Source organism: Cryptotermes secundus, unplaced genomic scaffold (assembly GCF_002891405.2).
Source record: "Cryptotermes secundus unplaced genomic scaffold, Csec_1.0 scaffold238, whole genome shotgun sequence".
In the NCBI taxonomy this organism is placed as follows: domain Eukaryota; kingdom Metazoa; phylum Arthropoda; class Insecta; order Blattodea; family Kalotermitidae; genus Cryptotermes; species Cryptotermes secundus.
Genome location: NW_019728500.1, coordinates 573,428 through 592,998, shown reverse-complemented (window position 1 = coordinate 592,998; position 19,571 = coordinate 573,428). Strand labels below are relative to the sequence as shown.

At 40.3% G+C, this 19,571-nt stretch overlaps 1 protein-coding gene across 6 annotated transcripts in view; it reads left to right on the top strand.

The window, feature by feature from the left end:
* Positions 1-19,571, top strand: part of LOC111865189 (tudor domain-containing protein 5) — a 54,741-nt gene that overhangs the window by 12,858 nt on the left and 22,312 nt on the right. For all 6 annotated transcript variants that reach the window (XM_023853015.2, XM_023853014.2, XM_023853016.2 and 3 more), the window contains exons 4-11: positions 5,519-5,936; positions 8,175-8,335; positions 8,746-8,929; positions 9,877-9,989; positions 14,378-14,557; positions 15,742-15,947; positions 17,802-17,940; positions 18,247-18,471. In XM_023853015.2, coding sequence (XP_023708783.1) covers positions 5,519-5,936; positions 8,175-8,335; positions 8,746-8,929; positions 9,877-9,989; positions 14,378-14,557; positions 15,742-15,947; positions 17,802-17,940; positions 18,247-18,471 — 1,626 coding nt within the window. The remainder of the gene's footprint in view (positions 1-5,518; positions 5,937-8,174; positions 8,336-8,745; positions 8,930-9,876; positions 9,990-14,377; positions 14,558-15,741; positions 15,948-17,801; positions 17,941-18,246; positions 18,472-19,571) is intronic.

The following is a 19,571-nucleotide window of genomic DNA, read 5'->3' as shown; positions in this document are numbered from 1 at the left end:
GAGGGGTGATGAAAATACTAAGGGCTGGTAGCGCGGTAGTCGAGTGTTCTTTGTTGGCTGGCCCCTCCATCACTGGCGCCTCTTCGTGATGGCGTAGAGCGGGTGTGTCAGGTCTGACCTGCCTCTACCCATCGACTGTCACACCATATATTACACCTCTGCGACAGGGGTGAATTGGATATCTCACTGCTGTCACCAATTATTATGTCTTAGTGACAAGGGTGGGTTAAAACACACTAGATCACTTTGTCTGCCATTTCTCTTTGGATAGTCCCTTCGCTTCGTCAGTCAACCCTTTGTTGACTTGGCCCACCGCCCTTGCCATAAGTAATACTTCGATGGCAGGGGTGAGTAAAACACAATTACTAATTCTCTCTGTCGGCCACCTCTCATTGGCCGATCGCCACCTCTTCTGCCATCACTTTGTTATGCCTGAAGGGGCTAATGAAATACCTAATGTACTCTTCCCTTGTTCCATCAGGAACGCCCTCTCACTGTCTCCTATTAGTCTTTCACCCTTAACTAGGATTCTCATAACCCTTACTGCTAGTTGCATCCGGCTGCCTGGGTCAGTTCTGCCTTCGCTGGGCCAGGATCGCTCTGGATCGGTTGTGGATGGGTTGGTTCGGGGAAGTAAATCACAATCCCCGTACATCCTACTCTAATCACACTGTCTATGTACACCCTTATTTACAATAGGAGAATGCCGATGTCTGTTGGTTTACACATGGTATCGGTGCGTGATAGCTCTGAATTTCGTCCTAATCTCTCGCCTAGAGCTGATGGCTTGAGACTGTCACTTCCTTCATTACTATTACTCGACACACCATCTCTGTCCTACCCTAGGTACACCGGTCTATTATCACTTTAATTTATATCCTATTTACAATATTAACAATGCCGACTCTCAGTGGGGACTACATAGTGTCTTTACTTTACTACGCTATGACCTCATCATGGTCTCCCCTTCTGGGGTGTAGGACTTGAGTCTGTCTCTCTCTCTACCTCTCTACTTCTCTACTGTTTTGACTCATGAGGATATACAAGTATTCATCATCCAATGTGCCCTTTTCCTCTCTCTATTCCCTACTACTCATTACACAGTTCTACACTTCTATCATAATACTTCACCCTTAAAATATTCTGCCCCTAAAGTTATTCATACTGAAAGCCTACATATATTCATCACCAATCACTGGTCACCACAGTGAACAACAGATGTGCGTGCTCTGCACACTACTCGTAATCATAACACACTATCTAACGTCTACCATATTTACTACACTGGCAACCTTGCCTATTACTTGTTACATCATTTTTCGTATTGTACCCCCCAAGAGCTCGCTGGGCACATTGGACATTGCTTTCAACATTTAACAACAACAATTTACCAACAACCATAAAGTTTAACAGCATGGCTTGTATGAGCAAACATGACTTACTTGAGATAGAGATGCAGCGAAACCACCACTTGTAGTACCCATGTCGGACAGAGCCTCCGGCTAATTACTGAATATTACGTTTTTTTTTATTGATCTCCTGAGTGATGAGCCGCTCTCGCTCTGCTACCACTTGAGCCGCTTACGCTCTGCTACCATTTGGACCGTCTGTCCGCTCTGGTACTATATGTACCACTTGTACCGTCACACTCTGGCACCCTTCGGCTCCATCTACCCTTCTACAATCGGAAGGGGAAACGTTGCTCCGTCATATGGCTCTCGTGCTGTGCTCGCACGCTCCCTAAGTTAGAGTAAGGGATCCAAGCTAGCAGCGTGGTAAATGTAGTTACAAATGATGGCAATCAATATATTAACAAATAACAGAATATAATAAACACAGCAGAAATTAAACAGAACAACTGAACTAACTGCACATTTACATGCTCGCACACAGCGGCATCTAACTCGGGCAGAATGGCCCATATTTACTGGCGCAACAATTTGCCTTGGTTGCATGAAAACATAACTACTACATTATAGCCGGGCCACAGGCTGAGTCTAAATCAAATACACAATATAAATTATAAAAACAGATTTAACTAAACTGGTACGAGTCGCCGCCGTCCTACAAACCCAATGACGGGTGACCGCGGGCGATCTCGTCGGCCGCGAACCAGCCCAGTACTTGCCGAAACCAAATTTGGACTCCCAGCCGAACAGGAATTTGACAGTCGCTCCGGCTGGCTCGGCGCCGCGAGCAAGGCCCTATGGATCCATAACCAGAACTGAACTCCGAACTCGAATTAACTTCCAAGCAAGGCTCCCAGGGGTAGAAAGGAGGGGAGAGGGCAATACCACGTGACCCAGTCCCGCATGGGGATGGGGTGGGGGATAAGTTTAAGAACCTTGATCAAGGGGCTGGAAGCCGATGACGTCATACCGGAGCCACTGCATGGCTCAGTGAGTTTTTTCCTCATTTTTATATTATTAAAATCGCTGATGCAGCAGCTAACAAAGAGGGAGGTTAACTCCTCCCTTAGTCCTCAATTGCTAAAGCGGTAATTTCTAATTGGCTATATCCGACTCGTTGCGGGCAATCGCGGTGCCTCCCTCTTTGCATTTTGTAATTTCGTGGTCTCCAGGTGTTTCCAAACGCCACTTACAGAGTGGCGCGATTGCGTGTCTTCACTGACTACGGTGTTTGTTGACTGCGTTCCACAGCCTGTGTGTGGCCATCACTGCTCTAATTACGGTGAGACGCTCTTGTAATGTTCAGGCAATAATTTTGATTTCCAGTCTCAAAATTTGCGGCATAACAGTCACTGTTACATATATTAAGGTCCTGAGAGCAGTCTTTGAGGATAATTTCTTCACAAGTTCACAGAATGCTTGAAAAAACAGTGGATCACATATTCATTGCAGCAGATCTGGTGGGATGCTGCTTGTCTTAGTTGGATGAAGAGAAACTTCTATATTCCATTGATTAAAACTTAAATTCATTATTTTAGATGAACTCATGTTTGGACTTTTGGACCAAAGTTTACAAAAGGATATTATTGTAATTGGATCTTATTGTGAGGTTTTATAGCACTTTTCAGGGCAACCTCTCTCTCACCTTGTAATCACCAAAGAGATAAACATTGAAAACAAACTCCTAGCATTCTTTAAGCATGGGCGGCTGCAGCAGAAACTGTTTAACCAAAATTTAATGTTTTTAGAGTTAAATACAGTGGCAGAATCTACAGAATCTACAGAATCTACTTTTGTTGAAGACAGTTTGGTGCCAAGACATTGCGCATACTTTCCAGTATATGATTGACCTTGACTACATTACCTTTGGAAATGAAATTGATGGTTGTTGAATACCGAACAACAATAGAATCTGTCTCACTGGTAAAGCCAGTTTTGACAAAATTTACATTTAACATTTAGGCCCATAGTGCCCATAATATTGTGTCCTGAAGATACTGTCTATATAGTTTTATTTAAGGACATCTCCAACAATTAAATTTAATCAAGATCATTAGAAATGTTTTTCAGGTAATTACCATTTTGTATTTTGGGGCCCAACCTGAAGACCCCCTGTTTTTGTAGCTGGTGAGTTCGTATTCACCGGGCACTGACCTAGAATTGATGAACTGTTAAATACTGAATAGGAATAAAGTCCTCTGAACTGTTCATGCACTAGTGAGACACACATCTACATCCAGACACATGCATGCACGCATAGAGAGATGGCATACCATAAAACCATGCTGTCAGAATTTTTAAATCATTTTCTTCCATGATCCCAGTACTTCCTGTTGTACAAGGGTCAGTCAAAAAGTTCCCGGAATGGCGGTACAGCACTCTAATGACAGGACATATGGCAACACTTACCTAATCACCTTCAAAGTAGGACCCTTGCGCACACACACACTTGCTCCATTGATTCTGCCGTTGTTGGAAGCAGTGGTGGAAGGCTTCTTTCGGAATCTTCCAGAGCTCAGCCATTGCATTTGATTTGATGTCCTCCATGGTTGGGACATGTGTCCCCTTGAGGCCTTTTTCAGAGTAGGGAACAGCCAAAAGTCACTCGGAGTGAGATCCGGAGAGTATGGTGGTTGAATGATGACAGGACTGTTTTTCTCGGTGAGGAATTGCTGCACAACAAGTGATGTGTGGCTCAGTGCATTATTGTGATGCAGAAACCGTTTTCCCTGCCACTTTTCATGCCGCTTCCTCCGAACCGCATCGCGCAACCTCTGCAAAACTTGCACGTAGAAATGGCCAGTAACAGTACCAACTTCTTCCTCCAACTCTATAATGGTCATTCTTCGATCACATCGAATCAGTTGTCGCACTTTCCAATGATTCAGTTCTGGATGTCGAAGGTCTCCCACTGTGCTGGTCATCCCCTAATGTCTCCTGCCTATTCTTAAACTGGGAAAACCAGTTGTAAACTGCGGATTTATTTAGTGCAGTATCACCGTAAACTTGCCGCAAGGCCAATAGCGTCTCTGAAGCAGATTTTTCCCAATTTGCACATGAACTTTATGTTCGCACGCTGTTCGAACTGCGACATTGTGCTGAATGACCAACGCTCATGTCTAATTCAAATGGAACAGTAACGACACTGCACACTGAAACCTGTCCAGACCTGTTGTGCCTGCGAGCAGACATGCTGAGCTTCCCACCACAACAGTGTGTGCACTATCTTATTGCTCGTTCTCCATCTGCAGGGGAATTCCAGGAACTGTTTGACTGACCTACGTATACTGCATATGTGAGAAAGTGAGAGTTGATGGTTGCATAGTGGTAGTGTTAACGTTTGGCTTGCAGGAGTATTTTTCTCTTGAAGACAGCATTCTTCATAGTCACTGCCATGAAAACCTCAAAACTTACATATTTTTCTCTTGTTTTTGAAGTAGAACAGTTATTTTTAGTCAAAAATAATAGTCTTTTTTTATCTCTGTGGCCTCTAATTTTTAAACCCTCAAGGAGGATGAGGCGGGCAGGGCATGTAGCACGAATGGGGGGGACAAGGAATGCATGTAGGGTATTGGTGGGAAAGCCAGAAAGAAAGAGACCACTGGGAAGACCAAGGTGTAGGTGGGTGGGCAATATTAAAATGGATCTTAGAGAGATAGGATGGGATGGTATGGATTGGAGTTGTCTGGCCAGTAGGGATAGGGACCAGTGGAGGGCTCATGTGAACACAGTAATGAACCTTCGGGTTCCATAAAATGCTGGGAAATTCTTGAGTAGCTGCAGAATTGGCAGCTCCTCAAGAAGGGCTCAGCTCTGTGAGTAAGTAAGTAAGGTCAAATGTAGAGTGTGAGAATATGTGGTCTACATGATTTTTAGTAGAATTCAGAGATGTTACCAAGAAAAAAGAAGTTTCATGACGTGATTGCATACATACATGCCAGCTTGTTGCTGTTGGGATTGATTGTGATGTAGGTAATGAATATTGCAAGTAGGATTTTCTGTAACAGTACTTGTAAGTTAAGCTGTAATATGCGTAGAATTTATTCGCAGATTAACTTGTTGTAGCATAGAAATTATATTATATAAGACAATATGAATGTGTCTTTCAGGGAGTGCCAATCCAGACCATTGAGCGAGAATTCTTTTCTGCCCAGACTCGACAGAACTATGGAATGTATGACAGATATGATATTTACCAGCTGCTTAGTTGCCTTAGTCAGCATCTCATGATTTCCGACAGAATGGTTTACCCTTTGTGGAGAAAAGAGCCTCAACACAGACTTGCGTCAGGAAGCTCAGTGGCTGGTTATCAAAAATCAAACAATTCTGAATTGGGGACTTACAAGTTCTTGCCCGCTGGATGTGAAAATAATCGTGATATTTGCTTGCAACAAAATGGTGCTTTGAAAGAGGACAATGAACTTGGGGAAGTGAGTGATAAGAATGATTCACATACTGCAGTGCCAGTTTGTGATCAGATTGGTGTCACTGATATTACACAGAATGTCAAAGAAATCACTATAGAAGGTGTGTTACATTTAATCTTTTATTATCCTCTATAATTTAACTTTTTAACTAATTCATAAGCTTTGTTAACAATGGTGCTAGATTTCTTATTGCTGTCACTTGTGTCTGTTTATAGTCTATTTTCCTTATTGTATGTTTTTGTAGGTACCAAATGGTGTAATTATGTTGATGTATATGGCCTCACCCCTGGTTATTTTTAGACTGGTTAATAGAATTTACTGAAACTTAGAACCTCATGCTGAGGAAGCCCACTTTTTTTTGTTTCCTCTGCTATTAGAGTCAATATTGTCTCTGGTTCATCACTGCTGAAAATTCACAGAAATCTTGATAATTGAGAATTAATACAAAAAGTAAAACTTTTTTTTTGTGTGTGTGTACACATATTGTACAAGATGGCTGGTAAGTTGGTACATGTGTTTTATAGGAGCATGTCACTTCCATCTTTAGGGTAGAAATAAGAGGTGGTTGGAAATTTAAATGAAGGGGAAAGGAAAAGGGTCATAGAGGAATGCAATTTTTACATAAGAAACTTGCTGTTAACTCTGTGAAACCTGAGTTCTGCAGTACTTAAGTGAGAATGATTCTGATTTATATTTAGTGTTGTAACCGTACGCCCCTTGTCAAAATTATATAATTAAGGGTATGAACTACTTATGCCTTGTTTAATGCCGTGAGAGACGCTCCATCGGCGAGATACCATCCCGGGACCGTCTAGTTGTAATTCCGCTATTGTCCTCCTTAGGCTAAGGGTGCCGCTATTGCCCCTAACGTCGCCTGTTTACTCCCAGTATATCATAAACCCATGAACTGACTGTGTGCGAGACCGGCCAGGAGGGGTCTTAGATTCCTTGAAGACCTACAGAGGTTTATGGGCATCTCGAAAAATACGAATGTAGGCCAGATGTCGGGCTCGACCCTTGGTTTTCTCTTGTTATTTTCTTGTTTTTCTGATGCCAACTGGGGGACTTGTAAAGAGGGGAGTCGGTGAGAGGGAGCGAAGGAGGACAGTAGTTGGAAGGTAGATAGAGAAGAGAGAAGTGTTCAAGAGTAGTGGTAGCTAGTTGGCGGACGGAGCGGCTAGCTTGGAGAATAATGTCAATATTCATCATTAATGAAATTTTAAATTAAAACTGCAATCCACAACGTTCTGGAGATCCCGGATTTATTTACCCCGAAGTGTGTTCCACTCCCATCTCCGAAGCACCCGTATCCTGTGATTAAGAACTCAAGCTCGAGCGAAAGTCATGGCAACTGTACGTCGGCGGACGGCTGCAGTGAAGTTTAGGAGTCTTCAGATGGTATGGTGTGGAGGCACAGGAAGAACTTTCACTTGTCTATTAAGACTGTTCTGTTACTGTTTATGAAGTGTATTAAAGGTTAGTATGGCAGATCAGTTTAACTACAAGCTCAGATAGACAAACTACAATAAATCCCCCATTTAATTTATTTTTGGGTAGCAGTGAACTTCAACACTAAACAGAAAAAAAAATGGAGGAAGTCAGACCGTGGGATTATTGACTTGGGATCATTGAAATTGAACGTTAAGTGAGGCAAAACCTTAAATTGAGGAACATTAAAAGGGTGTTCCACTATATTTCATTATTTCAGTACAGTTTATTGATGGGAATTATGTTAAATTAGCCACAAACACACTGATGTTTTGATAATTGTGAATAATAAATTGGAAAGTATGTGTCCTTTCCACTACATTAATCACCATCATCTAAACATTGACACTATGTGGTTCTGAGCTATGTATGTATGTATGTCTGAGGGGTGGGCCACAATCCCACCCCTGTACTGCGACCAGCAATGATATATTGTGGCTCTAAATTAAATGAACTGCAAATAAATAAGTACAGTTTATTTTAAGAGCCCCCCTGCCATAAGTGCTGTCATATTCTATATTCACACTCTGTAACTAACTGCACTCTGTCCTGACCCAGATGAGTTGAGTCCACATCCCTAAGCCCTGTTTCTTTGAGATCCTGTTTGTTACATTCAGAACAACAATATGACATCAGTGAGCTTTAGCATTATGGAGGCATCCTGTCCATAATAATCTCACTACAATGTATCCTGTAACATTGTTTCTGTAGGATGAATGAAATGGAAATGAAAAGTCATGTGACTGTGAAATATTCTTACAACTGACTCTTAGAACTGTTGAGGAGTTATGGAATATATGTTCACTATGCAAGTTGTGTAATATGCTTTCGTCTTTGTATTTTGATGCAGATGTAGAAGTGATTCCCAACATAAGATCACCATCAGTTGATACAGGTGCATACAATAATTCCAGTGATATTGTAGGTGAGAGAATGAAAACAAACTTCCAGATCTTGTTGAAGAAACATCCTAGTGGCATCTGGTGTTCAGAACTTCCAAACTTATATAAGGTAATGAAGTGAACTGTATGGCTATAGGCTGCACATATGTGATCATAAATTTTAGTTTCCCGTGGTGCTCCTGATGTAGCTTTTCAGCTTGGTATGTCGGCCACTAATAGGCGTACACGGTGCTATTGGAAAGTTCCCATACTAGGTCAAAAAAGGAATGCTGGCTTAACTTACTCAGTTTTGGCTGCCACCCCCTTCAGAGTAGTCTCCTTTGGGAATGTATACAGCAATTCTTAATGAAAGTGACAAAGTTATTATTCTGTAATATATTGTCAAATAATGTGTGTGAAGGAGTTAAATAATATCAGAAAACAAAACATTACTCATACATTTTGTGTTGAAATTGTGTTCCTTAAAAGTCCCTTTGTTATTATCATGTTTAGGATGTGTGTTCTTTCTTCGTGTTGCAGGAAGAGTTCAAAGTTCCATTAGAATATGTTGACCTTGGTTTTATAAGTGTGGTACAGATGGCATCCAGTTTGCCTGATGTGTTCCATTGCATTAGACCAGATGGAATAGATTGGAAGCTGTTTGATGCTCAAGAAAAACTACCTCCGCCATATTCCAAATATGACATAAAATCCATCAAAACTGGTAGGTTATATTTGTTTTTTTTAGGTTTATTTTATGTAAAATCTTATATATACTGGAGTTTCTGCAAATAATACAAGAGTGGGATGTGTACTTTGATTTCATATGTTTTTTAGAGTCTTAATGTTCATTTATTTGTTGCTTATAAAATGCTGACAGCTAATCAGGAACTGGATGTGCTACTGTTTCCTTATTTTTTTTTTCATGATTCTGCCAGACTGCATTGCCAAAGTGATACAGTGTAGCATGATAATGTACCGCATTTCATCAAAATATGTGTTCTTGTTAATATTCAGTATCTGAAAAGGGTTGAAACGCAAAATCCTCAGAGCTGTTTCCTAACTTCTGATTGTGTGTATCACGATTCAGCACTAAAAAAAAAAGAATGTGGGTTTGGCAATATACACTGTTTGAAGAGGTTATTGTGGTGATATGAATATAAAAATTATGTTTCAAAATTTTTGATGCCTTTGTCATTGTGTGAGCTAAGATTTTAAAGGTTTCATTATACATAACCTCTTGTATTTGTATATGAAGCAGTGCTTCATGAGCAGATGTTGTGCCTGATAATTGCTGCATTCCAGCAATGTGTGAATACATTGAACCAACCCTTTCATATGTTACATTTTGTGCTATTTCTATGCAGAGCTGATTCACTTGACAGTTTTTGCATATTGTTTTTCTATTTTTTTGTGCTTCTTGCTTTGAAATAGTGAAGCTGATCTTTGAGGTACTGAATATTAAATGTCTACTTTAAAATAAGTTTATAATGAAATGAAATGAAATTTAAGGAAGTTTTATGTTTAATTTTCAATTATTGACACCTTATCAACAGTATATGTAACATAATGTCTTTGAGTTGGTTTTACTGTTTAATACTGGGTATTTAATGTATTTTTCATTACTTGATTTCTGCATTTCCAGAAATAATATTAATCACTTAATTTCAGTGTCAACAGAAATGGTGCCTACCGTACCATCAAAAGTAAAGCATAACATTCAGAAGCTTCTCATGTGTCATCAAAGTGGTTTACCTAGTGATAAGTTCCTTGATCAATATGAGGTATGTATATGTTCTGTATATATTGTAACATGTTTTTGCCACTGAAGACACTGTTCAGATTGTTAATTGGTTTATTTAACAACCTACAAGTCTTGGCTACAATTAATTATAACACTGTTATGGGTTTACACAATTTACAACCCTACACAATAATCTGTCCACTCTGTCCTCAGTAGTCTACACGTATTCACAGTACGATATGGGAGCTATACCAGTGTCACTGTATTACACACACCAAATTACTTCTCTTGTGAGCCAAGCATCTACTTCTCACGCTATCACTTCTAATCACATGTTCCGGTATTCTTCTTTCTGCTACAACTGAACTCGGTGACTGTTCCATCCGCACTGTGTCACTTGTGCTCACACACTGACAGACTACTCACTCCCTGGCTAACTTGTAACTAACTGTGAATAGTGTTCACTGCTCCTTATTTAGCCCCATTACGGACAACACAGAAAACAGTTACGTAATAGGCACCACTGTTGCGTAACATCGTGTTTACCAACTGCCTAGGAACAGTCGTTGCATGGACTCCCCGCTGTGTTTACAAAGGCGTTGCTGGGCAGCGCTGCCGGGAGTTGTTTACAGCTATGTAGCAATTGTGGTGTCCTGTGTTGCGTCACTGCGGGAAAAGGGGTGTCTACTGAGCGTTGCACACTGATGGACAGAGTGGGGGTATGTAATGTCACTCGCGAGATCACAGAGTTCACGCGACCTCCACCTCCCGTTATACCATCCATGTCACACTGCTCCCTTCTAAAGGTCATTCTTGATTGAATTCAAATTTCGTCAGGAAATCCTCTTTGTCTTTCTTTCTATTGGCCTCCCTTCTGTCTTGCATCTGCACTCGGTCGGCATCTGCTTTTACTTGGTTGGCCCTCATCTCTTTCAGAAGTTCCAACATCTGCTGTGACTCCATTTTTGTTTCAGTGTAATAGTCGAAGAACTCGTAAATTCAATTATTCGTTGAGGTGTGTTGAAGTTCGTAAACAATTCTGACACCAGTGTAACGTGTTTTTGCCACTGAAGACGCTGTTCAGATTGTTAATTGGTTATTTAACAACCTATAAGTCTTGGCTACAATTAATTATAACACTATTACAGGTTTGCACAATTTACAACCCTACACAATAATCTGTCCACTCTGTCCTCAGTAGTCTACACGTATTCACAGTATGATATGGGAGCTATACCAGTGTCACTGTATTACACACACCCAATTACTTCTCTTGTGAGCCAAGCATCTGCTTCTCACGCTATCACTTTTAATCACACGTTCTGGTATTCTTCTTTCCGCTACAACTGAACTCTGCGACTGTTCCATCCGCACTGTGTCACTCCTGCTGCTCACACACTGACTGACTACTCCCTCCCTGGCTAACTCGTAACTAACTGTGAATAGTGTTCGCTGCTCCTTATTTAGCCCCGTTACGGACAACACAGAAAAGAGTTACGTAATAGGCACCACTGTTGCGTAACGTCGTGTTTACCGACAGCCTAGGAACAGGGGTGTCTACCGAGTGTTGCACACTGATGGGCGGAGTGAGGGTATGTGACGTCTCTCGTGAGATCACAGAGTTCACGTGACCCCCACCTCCTGCTACGCCATCCATGTCACAATATGTTAATTCCTTTCTTATTTGTTAAAATATGTGGTTTTTGTATTTGAATTGTGTGTGTGATTAATTATTATTATGAAGAACAACTTATTATGCTGGGATTAAGGTGTTTTAACACCCTACCTGTTCCAGTAAAAGATCTACAAGATCTTGTATCCCATAATATAAAACAATTTAAATTGGCCTTGAAAAATTTCTTGTGTTCCCATTCATTTTATATGTTGGATGAGTATTTTAAATACAAGATGAACTAAACTTGTTATAATGCTGTTTATATGGTATATTGTATAAATTACTTTCAGTTGATATTTGTATATATACGTGGTGCAATCCAAAAGTTCCTGAAATATATTAATAAAAACTATTACATCTTACCTAGATCTTACTCTGCACCATCACCTTCAAAGTAGTCCCCTTGGGAGTGCATACACCGATCCCATTGTTTCTGCCACTTTTCAAATGCATCCTGGAAGTCTTTCTTTGTTAGTGTGTTTAGTACTGTCTGCATTTCCACTTGAATTTCCTCAACTGTATCAAATATTCGTCCCTTCAACTTGATTTTCATCTTGGGGAAGAGAAAGAAGTCACATGGAGCTAAGTCTGGCGAGTACGGTGGGTGGGGAACAACTGCCATCTTGTTTTTAGCCAAAAATTCTTGCACAATGTAAGCCGTATGCGGTCGTGCATTGTCATGGTGGAGTACCCAGTCATTCGTGCGCCACTTCTCTGGACGATTTCTCCTCATGTCCTCCCTCAAACGCCTTAGAACATCGCGATAGAACTCTTTATTGACTGTGTGATCCGGAGGGATGAACTCCTTATGATGAACAATCCCGTCAATATAAAAAAAAACAGATCAAGATGGACTTAATTTTGCTCTTGACTTGTCAAGCTTTTTTTGGCCGAGGTGAAGAAGGGCTCTTCCATTGCAACGATTGCTGCTTGCTTTCAGGGTCGTAGCCATAAACCCAACTTTCGTCACCAGTGACAACCTTCGAAAGAAAGTTTGGATCCTCTTGAAGCTGTTGCTGAAGTTCCCTGCAGACTTCCAAGCAATGCTGCTTCTGTTCATTTTGCAGCAGTCGTGGCACAAACTTCGCCGCAGTCCTCATGTTCAGTTCCTCTGACAGAATTCATTGACATGTACCATAACTTAGTACCAAGGTGTTACAGAGGTCTTGGATGGTCAGTCTACGATCTTGCAGAATCAGATCCCTAACTTTTGAGACATTTTCTGGTATTTTGCCTGTTGACAGCTGTCCCGAACGAATGTCATCATCAGTCAATGTTCGGCCATTTTTAAAACGCTTATGCCAGTTGTAAGTTTGTGTCTGGCCTAAACTGTTTTCACCAAAAGCTTGCTTCAACATTTGATGAGTTTCTGCAGCGGTTTTCACAAGTCTGAAACTAAACTTTATACAGACATGCTGCTCTCTCAGGTTAGCCATTACAAAACTGCAAACTCACAGAAACACAACAATAGAAATATGTTCACCAACAATAAACTCAACCACTCAACTCAACGCCGCTTGCCACACTGATTCAAGAAGGATGTGTGAGGAGACGCCTAGCGGTATTTTGATGTACTCATAACCATTCGTGCGCAAAATTCAAATTTTGGAAACTTTTGGATTGCCCCACGTATTTTAAGAAATGAACTTAATATGGTATTAATGTCTAGTTGATGAATTGTACATGTTCGTTAAGTTGTTGAATTGTATAGTTATGGTTCCTTTTATGAATGTGGCTGTAAGAAGACTAGTTTCTGTTCTAATGTATCTAAATTGTGACATATTCTATATCTGATGTGAGGGAATGGAGGTATAGCTTCACCAGTCTTGACTTTGGCTCTTGATGAAGGTGAGTGGTCAGCTTCACGCTCAGATCACTGTACTTCAGGGAAATTGCCCCCCGGAACCTATTGGATAGGAGGCTGGTGAATCCCAGACCTGGTCTGGTTGCTATGGAAAAGGGAAAATTCTTGTCGCTGCTGGGAACAAAACCCCAGCCATCTATCCCATAGCCGGTTATTATAACGACTGAGCAGTCCTGACTGCCTCCAGTTATAAAGAGAGATACTCAAATTTACAGGAGTCCAGTGTGTTGTGATATTAAAACGTACATGATTTCAAACCAGATTCCTTTCCCAAATGCAAACTTTACATAACCAAATCCATCTTATTTACGGAAGAACCCATTTCATGATCTTACGGGTACACATCAGATTATAATAACAAAAATATCGGGGTGTTTTCACAATGAAATATGTCACACCATAAATTAGAATGTGTTGTCTTATGGGCCTTTGTTTGCAAGAGTTCTGCAGTGTGAAGTCAAATTTTCTGAAACAGGGTTGTACTGTAATTATGTTTCTTCTTAAACAAGGCAGTGAAGGTAATTTGCAGTTTACTCACACGCATGAACATTTCAGATTTGGTTTGGTAATTATGCCATCTATTTTTAGATTATTGGACCCTTGCTCACTTCACCTTTTGTACTGTTGTTTTGTAATAAAAAGTATGTGATCAGTTTGGTACACTCTGGAAGATGTAAACATTATTAGCATTATGGAGCCGTAGATGTTCTTAATGTAAGTGGAGACCTACCATCTCAGGTTGATATACATTGCAATGCTGTTTCCATAAAAGTGATAGTGATAAGTGTTAGACAGATCATAGCAGCCTTCCTTACATCATTCATCAGTTTTTTATACCTCACATTTTCTAGTCTTATAAATAAAGGAGTTTGGTTTTTTTTTTTTTAAGGAAATGTTCCACGTTCCAGTTACTTTAGAAGAGATGGGATTTGACACCACTGAGTCATTTCTTCTGTCACTAAATGACTCAGTTCTGCACATGCGTTATGTGAACAAGAAGATCCTAGTGTATCCCCATGCTACTAATACAGAACCAGAAAGGGATAACCCATTAGCACATGTTACTGAGGTAAGATCAAGCCTGCTACAGAGTATGGGCAGTTTTGTGACTTAACTGTAGTGACATCTATCAATGTGACATTCAAGTGATTCCATAATAAATGGTTTTTCTTGTACATGGCTGTGTGGCTGAATAAGATATTCCTGTATATGGAACCTGAATATTCATTGCCGTGTTCACAAAATTAAGTCAACAAGCAGAACTTTCTTGCTGCCTGCTTCGTGCTGCCTTCTTGCTGGGTTACTCTTTGACCCTGAAGACAGAGGCAGTCACTGTTGTACACATTTCATAAACCACTACACGACACTCTAGGCCTTCTCAGTCTGTAACAGTCTTCACTAGCCGTTGCTCAGTAGTGGCTTCAGTGGGAGCCTTGATGTCTCACCCTGTGGCCCTTCATGGCCTGTTACAGGGCCTTTGTGATGTTTTTCATCACAGTGTCTGTACATTTTGTGTTACAAACTGTGATGAAGCTCTGAGCGGAGTTTGGTGTTTTTGACGTGTGTGTGTGTGTGTGTGTGTGTGTTTGAGGGGGGGGGGAAGATGTCACCTGTGTGGCAGTTAGGCTTGTGTCAGTCCTGCTGACATATCTGCCACTTTCTGTTTCTTTTTGCGGCTGCCACCTTGATAGTAGAGACAGAATTTTATAACAGGGATGACAGAAGGTAAGAATTTGAATTATAAAATGGAACTCTGTTCAAATCAAAAGAAGAAATCCACAAGAATTGAATCCAACATTTTACACATGTAGTGTGTGGGGGGGCGCACAGAATATCTCACCAATTGTCTAGATGATGTGGGACCCTCAACGTCTCACAACCCTATGGGCCTTCGCGGCCTGGTACAGGGCTAGCTTTACTTTTTTACTTTTACTGTCAGTTATCAAGTTTTATATAGTGAACCTTACATTTTTGTGCATTATTGTTACAGTTATATTTAACGACAGCCTGTCAGTTATCAGGTTTTATATAATGAATCAGAAGTGCAATGATATGTAATCATAAGGAATCAGAACCAGGCACATGCTGAACAAGAAGAAGGACTGGGTTGACAGTAAATGAGCTGCTTTGTTCAGTATAGTTCCTGTTGGGTTTCGTAGTGGTCAGAAGAAGTTTCAGTATCATTTCTCTATCCCTGCAACGTAACTTATAACGTATGAATTCATATATTGTTGCTTTTATCTTTGTGGACAGCCACAAAATCTCTTTGCAGATTTATATCCACCTGAAGTAATTGGTCCTAAAGGAACGCTTCCATATGAGAAAATACCACCTGAAGCTACACCAGGAGGATTTCTTGAGGTGTTAGTGGCAGAAATATATACACCTCAGAATTTCTGGATACAGTTGAGAGGAGGAAAGACTCATTTGGCACTTGATGCACTTATGAATGAGATTCAGTAAGTATATAGCATTCATGTCAAGCTTAAGTGCATAAGAGCTTATGATTTTCAAATCTGTCAGTAGCTTCATAATCACCAATAAAATTTCCGTATTTCATGTCACTTTTTCTACTGTAGTATACTACACAAGAAAGCAAACAAATATAACTACACTGAAATATTGTGAAAAAGTTTCTTGTCAAAACTTAATAATTTATATTGAAGTGTTTTGAGTTGTGACATCATGTAGTGTAGCAGTTCTACTTTAGACAAGTATTCAGATGGTGCTGAGCTCAGATCTCGATCAGGATATAAGCTACTTTGATTGAGCATATGTATCTGATGATGGGCCCATGTTGCTGAAATGTGCCATGCATGGACTAAGAAGTGTTCTAACCAGCAAGCTACAGAAGTGTTCCATTTACAAGATTGTATTATACATATTGTAACATGTTGTGCAACGGAGAACCCCTCCCTACCCAACTGCAACGTGGCAACTCAGGCCACAAGCGCGTGGCGGTAACGTAGCGCTCCCTAACACCCCTCCGCGGTGACGTAACGCGCAATGCTACGTACCCGTGATCAACTTCCTACTGTGACGTGGCACTCATTACGCAACAGGCAAGCACTGCAGCTATATATATGAGCTGCACAGCAGCTACCAGTCAGTTCTACTGTAGCAGTCGGCAACTTCAGTTGTAACCTGGCCATCGCCGAAGACAGTTCCGAGTTGTACTGTGACAGCTGCCGAGTTGTAATGTGTCTACCGCAGAGTTAAGTAGCAGTCGAGCGAGTATGTTATCAACAGTTCTCCAGTCAGCCGACTACAGTTGGAGTATAGCAGCCATTGCGGAAAGAAGAACCGGACGTGTGTGTGGTTGTGTAATTGGGAGCGTGGATACAGTGATACATAGCTCCCCTACTGTATACGTGTAGACTACTGAAGACAGAGTGAACTGATTTGCGCATAGGGTTATAAATCGTGAAACCCCACAACAGTGTTAACAGATTAATGCGATTAGGGTTATAAAGTGTGAAACCCCGCAACTGTGTAATAATTAATTGTAGCCGTTACTTGTAGATTGTTAAATAAACCAGTTAACGATCTCTACGGCGTATTCAGTAACCAGAAACACGTTACACTGGTGTCAGAAGTGGGATACGAACTTACACACGTGACCAACGAGCTTCGAACGAAATACGTTACAATATACATCATGTGCTGAACTAATGCGGCAGGATGTTTAATACAGTATTATTTGGACCGAGGTGTTTCATGGTTTTACTCAATAACTTTTCAGGGATGATAATGTACTGATCTATGTCTTTGTTTTCTGAGGATGCACCCTGAAGGATATTTTAAGCATAATACACTTTACAGTCTGTGGAGGGGTGCAGTTGTGTTGTTATAATCCATCGACTGAATTGTAGCAGGTAAGAAAGGTAAAGGTAAAGCTGTCCTTGAAACAGGCCATGAAGGCCCATAGGATTGTGAGATGTCAAAGCTTCCGCACTTTCTAGACAGTCCACTTGCAGATGTCATTGAGTTTGTCAGCCTTATGGACCTGCTGGCCGCCCTTTACCCACAGGAAGATTTCTGGTACTCATTGCTATTAGAGGTTGAGTTGACCCCAAAGTCATAGTGCGACTGGAGGGATTAGGTGAATTAATAAGGTCCAGTGACCTCATCAGGAATTGAAACCATGACCTTCTGGCTTGTAGAGAGTTCCATCATCTGTCTGCAATCAGATCGCAGTCATCCATATAGTAGCCATCTCAGGTCTCATGATTGTGACAGACTTTTGTGTTAGCATCAAGTTAAGTGTTTACTGTATTTTATGAACTACTGTACTTTTGCTTGTATTGTTTCAGAGAATTCTATAAACAGGAAGCAAATAATTACAATATGCCAGTTCCAACAATCAAAATTGGTCAGTATTGTATGGCTCCTTACAGTAATGAATGGCATAGGGTATGCATTACTGCAATGCTCACTTTCCATGATGTGCAGGTAAGAGTGAATTATAGAGAGTACCGTAAGATCACATAACTTGCATACGGGGAACAGTCAGGTTCAGTTCCTTTCAGAAAAAAAAATACAGACCTCTGGACTTTGTCCATTGTCTACTGTTCTGAAAGAACACAATATTTCTGAAATTGGAACCATTTTAATCTTCTAGTGAAATGATGGGTAGTCATGTACCTTTTCACCTGAGGACATGTGGATCTGCTCTCTGAAATGTGTTGTTTCAGAGTACTGGACAGTTATAATATACCATCATTAGCACCTTTTAGAACTCGTGTTTTGTTGTTGCAGGTGCTGTTTGTTGATTATGGTACGACTGGTAGGGTGAAGAAAAGTGACTTGCGCTTCATGCATCGCGACTTTGCAGAATTTCCAATTCAAGCAATCAAAGCTAGTCTTGTCAATCTAGTGCCAACTGGTGGTGCAGAAAAATGGCCCCGTAAAGTTAGTAAGCGCTTTCTTGAGTTGGTGTCAGATAAAAATCTTGTGGCTGTCATCTCCTCAGTCGATCATGAGGTACTGTAACGTTTGATAGATACTTCATTCTAGAATGTTACTGTCTAAGCAAGTTAGAATGAATACATGATTTAGGTATGTAATTAAGCATTCCTTGGGATTTTAAAAATTATCATTACTGAGAAGTTATGATACAATACAGTGAGACCTCTCCTTGATGTTCCTTGGTTTAAGGTTTTTCCTCATTTACTCTTCAATTTCAAAGATCTCAGGTTAAGTAATCTCAGTGTTAAATTACCTGCAGTTAAATTAATTGCGATGGATTTTAAAAATTGTCATGATTCGTAAGTTATGTCCCAGTACAGTGAAACCTCTTCTTAATGTTTCTTGGTTTGAGGTTTTCCCCATTTACTCTTAAATTTCAGTGATCTCAGGTTAAGTAATCTCAGTGTTAAATTACCTGCAGTTAAATTAATTGCGATGGATTTTAAAAATTGTCGTAAGTTATGTCCTAAGACCCAGTACAGTGAAACCTCTTCTTAATGTTCCTTGGTTTAAGGTTTTTCCCCATTTACTCTTAAATTTCAGTGATCTCAGGTCAGTAATCTCAGTTTTAAATTAATTCCAGTTAATATTTTCCTCAGTTTAGTGTTTAAATTAAACCTGAAATGGAGGTTTTACTCTATTTCAGTCATATTTCCAGGATTTTGCTGTAAGGAAGGTAAGAATAGAATAGTAAGGGTCAAGGGAATGATGTGATTGAGGCTGTAGTATCTGGATGCAACTTGACATGACTAAGATGTTTCCATTGTATTTTTCACAGTCCATCTCATGTGCTGCCTTACCCATGTTCCTGCATAAACATGTAAATCCCAAGTCATAATTGGTTACTTTGTTTTAATGTTTCCTGTTGACAGCATGTTGATACTTAAGTGTGTGTGTTACACAATTTTGGCACTGAGCTAAGTATCCAAACATTGGGCTAAATGGTGAAAAATTAGATTTAAATATATATAATTTGTAGGTATGTTGATAATGTGGCCTCCTTATAGCTTGAAACTGTAATAGTAATAAAACCAAATGCTTTGTCTTTAATATTTATATTTAGTGCAATATGAGTGAAAGTGACTTATGTATTTGTTATGTGTTGTTTGCTTTAT